At 59.9% G+C, this 9,769-nt stretch overlaps 2 protein-coding genes across 4 annotated transcripts; one reads left to right on the top strand and one right to left on the bottom strand.

Moving 5' to 3' along the window:
- The first annotated feature begins 40 nt into the window (after nt 1–40).
- Nucleotides 41–3,609, top strand: LOC109308502 (PHD finger protein 13-like). Its single transcript, XM_019532830.1, has 3 exons — nt 41–643; nt 1,189–1,233; nt 1,456–3,609. Exons 1-3 carry the CDS (start codon nt 88–90, stop codon nt 1,680–1,682), a joined length of 828 nt encoding a protein of 275 aa, XP_019388375.1. The 5' UTR covers nt 41–87; the 3' UTR covers nt 1,683–3,609.
- LOC109308501 (protein FAM71E2-like) lies at nt 753–7,336 on the bottom strand. 3 transcript variants are annotated; one of them, XM_019532829.1, is made up of 3 exons: nt 7,235–7,336; nt 5,415–6,617; nt 753–765 (listed from the first exon to the last, which is right to left on the bottom strand). In XM_019532829.1, exon 2 carries the CDS (start codon nt 6,592–6,594, stop codon nt 5,419–5,421), a length of 1,176 nt encoding a protein of 391 aa, XP_019388374.1. In that variant the 5' UTR covers nt 6,595–6,617; nt 7,235–7,336; the 3' UTR covers nt 753–765; nt 5,415–5,418. The 3 variants fall into 3 exon arrangements, with proteins under 3 accessions (XP_019388374.1, XP_019388373.1, XP_019388372.1); XM_019532828.1 differs by lacking the exon at nt 753–765 and having other exon boundaries at nt 4,465–6,617; nt 7,231–7,335; XM_019532827.1 differs by lacking the exon at nt 753–765 and having other exon boundaries at nt 4,465–6,617; nt 7,235–7,335.
- Nucleotides 7,337–9,769: the final 2,433 nt, after the last annotated feature.

Here is a 9,769-nt window from a genome sequence, read left to right as displayed (position 1 = left end):
CCGCTGCGCCGCCGGCTCTGGGGCCACAGCGGCGTCTCTTCCCCTCCGTCTCCTTGGCAGAACGAGCCCTGGGCCCTCGGCGGCAGCATGAGCCCCCAGAACAGCACGGGCAGTACTCAGGACAGCGACAGCTGGGCCTCGTCCCACTCCGAGTGCCAGGTCCTGCCGGACGACGGGAAGAGCAGGAGCGCCAGGCGCAGGGGCGGGGTGGACAGCCTGCTCCTCGGCTGCCACGGTTTCGCCCCCAGCTTCTACAGCGCCCGGCCCCAGCCACCCAAGAAGAAGAAACCGCCTGCGAAGAAGCTCGTTTTAGACCAGGAAACGGAAAAGAAAGCGGTACCGGCGGGCACGCAGCATTCGGGGGATGCTCGGCCTCAGTGGGGAGAGCCAGCTGCGCCGCAGGGGCCGGCGCCGCCCGTGAAGGAAGAGTACGTGGAGTCCCCCGTCAGCCCGGCTGGCGAGCCCCAGCCCGCGTCCCTCGCGGAAGCCTCCATCAAGGAGGAAAAGGACTGCGTGCCAGAGACGGAGACGCCAGCTGGCGGCGACCCTCAGCCGGAGCGGCAGGAGAGCAGCCCCAGCTCTTCGAACGCCTCGGACCAAAGCAAAGCAGACGCCGGCGGCGCAGCGAGCGCCCAGCCTCGCGGTAAGCTGAGCTAGCTCGTGCTGGGAGAGCCCACGGGATGTGTGGCGCGAGGGTTTTTCTCGTGGTGTCAGGCGGCGCGCCGGGTTGCCCTGTCCTAGCTGGGCATGTTGCGCCATCCCTGCCTGCAGGAAGAGCTCCCTGGGGCTGGAGAGCCGCCTTTCCGGCACGTGTGGCACGCACCAGACTTGCATCCTCCCCGAGTGCCACTCCCGTCCCCTTCCGCTGCTTCACCTGCTGCTGCTGCTCGTTTCCTGCTTTGTGCTGCTCTGCTTTCTGCTCCCCGGCCTGTCTGCCCCTGTGCTGCCTCTCCCTTCCCTGTTCTGCCTGGGCCCCTCGTGCAGGTTGGCCACCACTGTAGAGGGAGTGGGGTAGGAAGGCTGTTATAAGTGCAGAGAAATGGGGGGTGCTGTGGAGCAGCTTGGGGCTCGGGATCTCCCTTTCCTTTGGGCCAAGGGCTGTATTCTGCAGGCTTGGAAACAGCCTGACCAAAGTGGAATGTAATGGGAACCCCCTGAGCCAAGCTAAATGTCTCTTCTCTGTTCCAGAGCCATCAGGGGAGTTTACAGCAGCTCCCAACACCAAAGCAGAAGGTGAGTGAGAGCCTAGAGCCTCCAGCGGCGGGTGGGCTGGGCACGTGGAGAGCGTGGCCAGGCTGGAAGGGGCTGGGGTTTGACTTGGAGCTGCTGTCCGACTATGCGTGGGAGTCGGCGCTCCCTCGGGACGCTGCACCCCCTCCCCCTCGCTGTCTCCGTCCAAGTCATCAGCGTGCGGGGGCACCGTCGTCTGACTGGGGTCTGTCTCTTCTTCGCCAGAGGATGACGCCTGGGACCTGATCACCTGCTTCTGCCTGAAGCCCTTCGCGGGGCGGCCCATGATCGAGTGCAGCGAGTGCACCACCTGGATCCACCTCTCCTGCGCCAAGATCCGCAAGTCCAACGTGCCTGAGGTCTTCATCTGCCAGCGATGCCGCGACGCGAAGCAGGAGATCCGCCGCTCGAACCGGGCCCGCACGGTGCCCCGCAAGCGCTTCTGTGACTGAGCGGTCCCCGCGCGCGAGGGCGTGGGGACCCCGTCGTTCTAAGACTGCAGCCCAACTTGGCTAGACAATCAACGCCCGGTGACTGCTGGGGAGGGCCTGCGCTGCTGGGGCAGGGGAGCTTCTGTGCTGGACACAGCCCCTGCGCTCCCAGCACCAGGAACCTGGTTGGCTTCAGGAGAAACCACCTTTCTCCCCGCCCCGGGCTGTGGCGTTCAGGGAGCAGTTACCGCTGCATTGCAGGCGCTGAGGGGGGCCTGCAGGAGAAGCCAGTGCACGAGGCCAGCCAGACAACCCTGCTCTGACTGGAGCACGGCTCGGCGCCTCCCCCGGTAGCCTGGAAGAGCCTAGCCCAAATAGTTCCCCTGGGGCGTGGCGTGGTGTGGTGTGGTGGCTGCTGACCCTTATCTCAGTGGATTGCTCCTCTCTGCAGCTCAGGCCTGTTCCTTGGCCCTGACGGCCTGTTTAAGTCTCTGCAGGGCTGGTGAGAGGTGTCCTGTGATGGCCCCAGACTGAAGTTGTCTTTTAACAGAGCAGATGTAGCCCTGACTAGAGCAGAAGCTTCCTGCTCCGGGGCCCTGGAGGGGCAGCTCTAGTGGGGAAGGGGAGCTGTCCCCTCTGCCCGGCTCTGGGCTGGGTGTCTTCGAGCAGCGCTGAGTGCAGGGAAGTGGCTGTCTGCCTAGCCTCCTGCGGCGAGGCAGCCACCTAACAAGTAAGAGCCCAGTCTCAGCAGGTGCTGTGTTCAAGGTGCTTGGGCCGAAGCTTTGACATGCCCCCTTCCCCAGACCTGTTTCTTCTGGAGTCTGCAGGGGGGTTGCTCCCTCTGATCTGAGCAAAGTTGCCAGCTCCAGGGTAGGGGAAGGGGCAGTGTGCAGTTACTGTAAATAGTGTTGGAGAGAGACTGTAAATAATCTGTAAAGCAGACACTTTTAGAGAAATTACTGAGTGATTGTTGCTAAGCTGTCGGCTGGGGTCCCGGCCTGGACTTTCCAATTGCACTGGAGTCCCTGGACAAGAGGGACAAGGGATTCCTGGCAGAAGAGCCAAGCGGCATGCAGCCGGGGGGGTCTGGGAAGGGGCTAGCAAGCTTTGTGGAGGGAGGGCTGGGATCAGTCTCTTTCCTTGGCTGTTCCCTTGTGCACTCGGGGAAAGGGGAGCTTCTGTCCCCAAAGTTTGCTGGCTCACGGGGAAACAAGCTTTGAGAGTAGGAAGCAGGTGAGGTTTCTACTTCCAGGCAGCCCCCTCCCTCCAAGTTTCCACATTGGTGGCCAGCGAGGCACCCTCCCCTCCCCGGGGAAACTGTGAGACTCCACATACCTCCAGACCGGGGGCTTGTGCCTTGAGTCTCATCTTCTATGCAACTCGCTGCCCTTGGATGGGATAGCCCTCAAGTCTCTTGGCGGGATGTCTGGTTTTGTCGCCCTCGCTGGGCGGCACGGGGTCCACGTGCACTAAGTATTGGATCCCACGTTCTACTCCTTTCCTTCCGCCGCTCCAAAGACCCAGACCCATGTGCCTTCTGTGCTGTGTGCGCTTCTCCACGGGAGACGTGGGGTTTAGCCGTGGTTCTACCTTCTGTTCTGCCTCTTGTACCTCGAGGAACTGTGCTGGGCCTCCCTGCGGGGTGGGGCGGGGGTCGAAAGGACCCCAACGCCACAAAGCCGGGCCCGTTTCTAAACCGGGATCTTTCCTACTTGCACATCTGGTTGCCATGGGACCACTTGTGGGGAGAGCGGGGGCTGCTTCCCCCATGGCTCCACCACTCCTCTGCGCCCCTCTCCTGCTGCAGGAAGCCGAGGCCCTCAAGTGCTTTACACTTTTCTAGTTTTTAGTCACTTTTTATTGATCTGTAAAATAGCACATTTCTGGTCTGTGCCCTGTGGAGTGTGGCTGGAGTGAAGTGTATATAATAAAGAATCTTTGCCATAGCCCCCGTGGCCTTGTCATGGTTTTGTGGGTCTTGGGGGAAGTCCCCTTCCTTGCTGTAGGGGAGAGTGGTGGGGGGCTTGGACCTTTTCTTCTGACAGCAGTTCTCTCGAGGGTTCGCTGGCTCCTGAAGGATGCAGGCATGAGAAGGGAAGTAAACTCTTTAGTGGGTGCAACAAGTGGCTGCCTGCAGCGTTTGGAAGAGAGCCAGCCTCCCTGCATGGCGGAAGGAATGACTAGCAAAGGGCGTGGAGCTGGCGAAGCAGCAGGGGAAATGCTACAGCAGTGACGGGTTGAGACTGTCCCGGGTAAGAGTCATCTGGGCGCTAAAAACCAAGGCTATGAGAGGGTAGGGGGTGTACCTGCCAGGTGAACTCTGGGACTGGCTTACAGGTGGGACAGGCCGTCGGAGGCGGGACTTCTAGATCTGGGGCTGGGGTGAAGTCTGGGACATTGTCGCTCGCTGGGAAGCACACTTGGGTTGTTGATGGCCTCCCACTGCCCTGGGTGTGGAGACGGTATGGGAAATGGCAGGGTTCCTCAGTTGTGGGTCATTATCAGGAGGCGCTACTTCACGGTCAGGGCGGCTAGGGTCTGGGACCAACTTCCAAGAGAAGGGGTGCTGGCCCCTACCCTGGGGGCTTCAAAAGGAGGCTGGACAATCACCTAGCCTGGGTTGTTTGACCTCAGTACTCTTTCCTGCCATGGCAGGGGGTCAGACTAGATGATCTACTCAGGTCCCTTCCGACCCTAGAAACTATCGCTGCTCTCCGTGAGCACACGCTGGTCCCCGCCAATGAGCCCCTCTGTCCCCCAAGATGACTTCTCGCTCCAGAAAAGATGACCGGAAACAAGTTGCCCAAAGCAAACGTTTTATTCGGACACTGGGGCTTCCATTTCAATTAACAAACAATGCCAAGCCGGGAGCCAGCTTCACATACCGTGACACACTTGGTACAGCCAGCCACAAAGAAACAAGCTTTCTTTCCGAAGAAGCCTCTGGGGACTTCCTGGTTGCTTAATTAACCTTCTAAGCATTACTCTGTCTTCCTGAGTCTGCAGGCAGCCTGAAACAATAGATCTGGAAGCAGGGGTATGTGGAAGACCAAAGCCTAGTAGTAATGGCAGGAATCAGTTAGTTGCTGAAGCTTTTAAGGAAATGGCATGGTGAAGCCACAAAGATGGTGGACATGGTGATACTTCCTGGGCTGAAGGTGACAATAAGGCACTTAATTACTCATGACACAGTGTGATTACGGTCATTAGTAGCAATCCTAGCCTGGACGTTTGGCAGAGCTGCGAGATGAGTGGGGACTCCCAGAAGGACTAGACTGCCAGTTTAGTTCTGATAAACCCCACGCCCAGCTTGATTACAAGGCAACGCTGTTTTAGTCAGAGATTGAGTCTGATGTCCCGGTACCGAGTTTTAGAAACAGATGGTGGCTTGGGAACAGGCCGTTTTTTTTTCTGTGGGAGTGGGGTTTGCCAGCAGCCAGGTAGGGTGGTCTGTTGCGAAAAGGGTGCAGTCCCAAGGAATTGCCAATGCCATGTTTTGCAATTGGGGCAGAACCATGCTTAATGCGTAGGTGTGCAGCCTTGTGGAGGCTGAGATGGGCGAGTCCTGCCCCGTGGGCCTCATAAGCTAACCAGGGAGAGCTTAGTCTCAGCGGGGTCCTTCAGCACTTTGCTGGTGCAGAATCGGAGCAAGCCAAGAATGATGGAAACCCAGGTCCACGTTTTATTCTATTAGCACTGCAACCCAAGCTGGGGCCGGGGGAGGAGAGGGCATTGGCCAGAGCACATCCTTACCGCTTCACTCTTCCTTAGCCCAGACCGAGGGGCTTCCCTTCTCCTCCAGGTAAGGAATCACCGCCTCCGTGTAGAACTTCTCCAGCTTGGGGACTGTCTTGTCCCAGTACGCCTCGTCGAAGTCCACGGGGGCAATGGCCGTCTCCTTGTTGGTGTGAACAACGAAGTCGGCCTTCTTGAGGCCCGCGGCTGCCAGCTGGCACTGCACCTGAGTGAAGTAGGCGTGGTTCCTCTTCAGGGCATAGGAGTCTCCTTCCTTCTCCAGGCAGAAGTCTTTGTCCCTGCAGGCCTCGCTGACCGTCTTGTTTCTGTGCTTGTAGGGACACTTGACTTCCAGCAGCCCCAGCACTTTCTCTGTACCCGCTTCCTTGATGACGCCATCGGGGCTGGCCGCGATCCACTCCTTCCCAGGATGGATGAAGAGGCCACAGTCGTCCACCTTCACCAGCTTGCCTGACTTAGACTTGAGCTCCTCATAAGCCTGCACCGCCACTTTCTCGTTCTGGGTGCCCCACGACATGGCTGGTGTCTGCACGCTGGAGCCCGAGCTCACCACAGCTTTCAGGTAAGACTGGGGCACCTCCGAGGTCTTGTTGTTGACAAACTTGCTGTTGGCGATCTTGTGCGCCACCGAGGCCGTGATGCGGTTCTCCCGCCACTCGTACCACTTGGGGTTGTCCCGCTGGCCCCGGGTTTCCTCCTCCACATTTTGTATCTCTTTTCCCGTGAGCTGGCAGGGAAACTTGCTGGCCTTGTCCTGGGTTTTGGAGACGGCCTGAGAGCGGCTGGACTGGCTCCTTCCCGGGTAGGAGGGCTCGGTGCTGGCAGGTGCTTTTCCTTTGGTGGAGGGAGGTTTCCCTGTCGCTGCAGGGCTCCTCTCTGATGCCTTGTAGCTCCTCTGGGCATCTCCCGCGTCGCTGCCGTGCACTGCCGTGACACTTGGCTGGGATGAGGTTTGCCTGGTTCTGCTCGCGGCGGTGCCGCTGGCTGCCCTCTCTGGCTGCCTCCGGCCACTGCCTTCGCTCCTGGCGGCTGGAGCGCTCTTCGGTCGAGTGGCTGCCGGCGTCGCCTTGGCCTGGGACGAGGCGGAGGAACGAGGTGCAGCCGGGGTCGCTTTGGGGACAGCTGCAGCTTGCCGAGGGGACGACGCACTGGCAGGGTCTTTGCGGGGCCGCCCCATTGTTCAGCGTTGGGGGTCACACTCTGTGGGCACAAAGGAAGTTAGACATGCGCGCCCAAGCGCAGACCAGCTATGGCACCCGCACCCAGCAATGACCTCTGTGCCTCTCCGCAGCCCAGAAAAGCTATGTCCCTGCTCCCCCCCCCCCACGCTTGTCTCCTTCAACCACATTAAGACCTGATGCCCAGCAAACCTGCTGTCTTGCAGGGCCATCCAGGGCCCTTCAGGGAACAATAGGTTATAACCTGCAGGGCCATTGACTCTGAATGTCCCTGGGGCTGGGGTGTTGTTGTAGCAGATGGTCAGAGCATGGGCGAGAAGCCAGGGGGGTTTTGGTGCATCTTTCATGGGGCCAGCTGCATAATTGGGGGATGTTAGGCAGCTTTCAGGCGCAAAATGCCCTCTCTCCCGGGCCGCCTCGCAGGCGAGCAGAGGGGGGAGGGGGCCGGGGGCCAGGGCCCGGAAAGGAGCAGCAGCCGAGGCAGCCAGCAGGGCGCGGGGCTGCTCCGGGGCTCCCCAGGGCCCGGCGCGAGGGGGAAGGGCCGCGGCCTCCCGCGCTGCGACGGGCGGGAAGCTGCCGCTTCCCCTCGGCGAGGCCTTCCGGGGGGGCGCAGGGCCTGCTCCCTGCCCAGGCACCTACCCGGGCTGCGGGGCTCCTCCTGCGCGACCGCTCGGCGCCCGGCGCGGCCCGCGACCACCGCACCCCGCGGCTGGCAGGCCCCGGCTTGCCCGGCCGCTCCCGCCGGGATGCGGGAGGGGTCACAGGCTCCGCCCCCACCGCCGCGGGGCGTGGCCCAGAGGCGGGACTGCCTGCTGCTCGGTGTTGGACCCGAGGGCGTGGGGGGCTCTGATTTCCCGTGACCCCCCCCCAAATGGATAGGTGGTTGAAATGTCCGGGGTTGCGGGCAGCGGGGCATCGGTAGGCTTCCACATTGCTTTAACGCTGCAAACATATCAGAAAAGCACCGGGCTCAGCGGGCGCCTAGGGCGGGACGGGTGGGGATAGGGGCCACGGCGACGCGTCGCGTGCAGGCGGGCGCACGTGCACCCTCCGAGCGTGGTGGTGCCCCCGCCGCCTGCCTGCAGGAGCTGCCCGCTGGCCGCCTGCGGGGGCCCGCGGCATTCCCTTTTAATAGCAGGAAGACGCGGGTTTTCATCAGAGACTTTGCCCCTTTGAAGCAGAAAAGGCCGGGCTTCCTGTCCTCGCCCGCCGCTGGTCGTCGGAATAGAAAGTTGAACAGGCGGAAGCGAAATGGAAACTGGGCGCAGCTGCCCGGGGCGCTCCGCGAGCCCGAGGGGTGGGTTTTCTCGCTAGAGGGAGCTGTCAGCTCGGCCAAGCCGCAGCGGCCCGGCAGAAGAGCCGGACACAGGGCGGGAAGGGGGGCTGTGGGGTTCCCTGCCGCCTGGTGAGCCTAGTCGGCCCAGAGAGGGGCGCAGGCCTCCCAGAAGCCGCCCAGCCCTTCTCGGATGGACAGAAGGGAAAGAGTTTCTTTTCCTCCCTCTCTCTTGACTACTGGCCGCCAGCAGGAACCGAACTTCCTCCTGTCCCGCGCTCGTCACCTTCCACGCTTCAGCTTTTAGAGGAAAACAGCTGGTTTTTGCTCTGGGCAGAACGAGCTTTCTCTATGCGTTGACTAACTTTCACACGGGGGAAATTGGTGTTCATCGTTTCCCCCATGGGCAGGAAGCTGCATGTTTTGCTGCGTGAAGCCATGGGGGCGGGGGGTTGCAGTGAAACGTTGTTCTGGCGCAGCTGGATGAAGCGGCCTGTTTGCAGAGCTCTGCTTGCAGCGTTGGCACTAAAACCCCCTTCTTCCAGGGCGCCCCAGGCTGCCTCCCCGGGAGCGAGCATCCCCCGCGGGATACAGGCTGTGAGCGGCCTTGCGGCATGGGTTAGGGGAAGCCTGTTCTCCAGCTACAAGGCTGTCCTCCCCTCCCCTGGATCGCAAGGCCGAGCAGCCACGTGAGCTCGGTGGAACACCTTATTCCCTTTCAGGCATCAGCGGATTAACAGGTCCTTGTCGGGTGCACTTTCTGCTGCTTAATATCAAAAGGCAGAAGAACAGTTGCCATGGGAGCCTCACAGCAGCTGGGTGAGCCCATCTGCATGGGATTTACTCCCCTGATTAAGAAGCCGTCGAGCTGAGGGATGTCCTGCCCTTTGGAGGGCACGTCCTCCTCTGCCTGCTCACCACAGGTCACCTTCTGTCCTCTTTTTTTATCCAACGCGGTCCAGACGGGGAAGTGAGAAGGCAAGCCGCTTCAGCCCGTTGCAGAGGGGCAAGGAGGAACTGTCACACCCCAGCAAGGTCCAGTTTGGGTGGGGAGAGACTGTCTCGTTCCAGCATAGCTCATGTAATGGGATGGCCGCCTCCAAGCACGATCTGGCTGGGTGGGTGAAGAGGGGCCTACTTCAATCCTTGTAGCCTCTTTCCCATTCTCCTTCTTTCCGGTCCTTCTTTCCTCCTGCCACCATCCTCAGGTCTCTCTCTTTCCTGTTGATCGCAGAAATCAGAGAGGAGTCGGGTTGGAAAGGACCTCCAGAAGTCATCTAGTCCTGCCTGAGGCAGGAGCATCCCTATCTAAAGCTATCCTATGCTAATCCATCATCTAAACTGTTTGTAAAATTACTGTCAACCCACATGCAACACAAAACACAGCTTACCCTTAGCTGCTGCAGGTAAGGCAGGGGAGCCACAGCAGGCAACACCCCGCTTCTGTGAAAGGTTGCTAATATACTTTCAAGAGGTCCCAGGTAGAGGGGTATCTTCTCCCTGTCTTCTTGTCCCTCTTCATTTTCCATCTCCATGACCAACTCATACACCAGTTGGAATCAGATCCATACTGGTAGACAGGCTACGCTTTTTATCCCTATCCTGGATTAGCAGAATAGACCAGGTCATGCATAGCCTAATCCAGTTAAAAGAACACTGATTAAGGTTGCGAAGTAAAACACTTGAGGTAGGTTAGGTAGCCTGTGGCACCTTAATTCTGCCCCCCTCTTTTACATAAAGACATAATCTAGTCTTTAATTAAGTGCTGTCATATAGATAAAGAGCTCGTAATGATGAATGCGAGGTTGGCCACTCACAAGCCCACCACCATCTTTGATCTGGTTTTGGATGAGGCCTTTGACCTTCATTGCATCAATACCACCTAGTTTAAAACCACCTGG

Source organism: Crocodylus porosus, unplaced genomic scaffold (genome assembly GCF_001723895.1).
Source record: "Crocodylus porosus isolate Cpor-Errol unplaced genomic scaffold, CroPor_comp1, whole genome shotgun sequence".
Classification (NCBI taxonomy): Eukaryota; Metazoa; Chordata; order Crocodylia; family Crocodylidae; genus Crocodylus; species Crocodylus porosus.
This window is presented reverse-complemented; position numbering and strand designations above follow the sequence as displayed.

What these genes read in the sequence shown, in the direction of transcription:
- LOC109308502 (XM_019532830.1), top strand. Translation starts at nt 88, where the DNA reads ATGAGCCCCCAGAACAGCACGGGCAGTACTCAGGACAGCGACAGCTGG. An exon ending in AGCGAGCGCCCAGCCTCGCG is followed by an intron (nt 644 to 1,188) that starts GTAAGCTGAGCT and finishes TCTCTGTTCCAG; the next exon opens with AGCCATCAGGGGAGTTTACA. An exon ending in TCCCAACACCAAAGCAGAAG is followed by an intron (nt 1,234 to 1,455) that starts GTGAGTGAGAGC and finishes CTTCTTCGCCAG; the next exon opens with AGGATGACGCCTGGGACCTG.
- LOC109308501 (XM_019532829.1), bottom strand. Translation starts at nt 6,594, where the DNA reads ATGGGGCGGCCCCGCAAAGACCCTGCCAGTGCGTCGTCCCCTCGGCAA.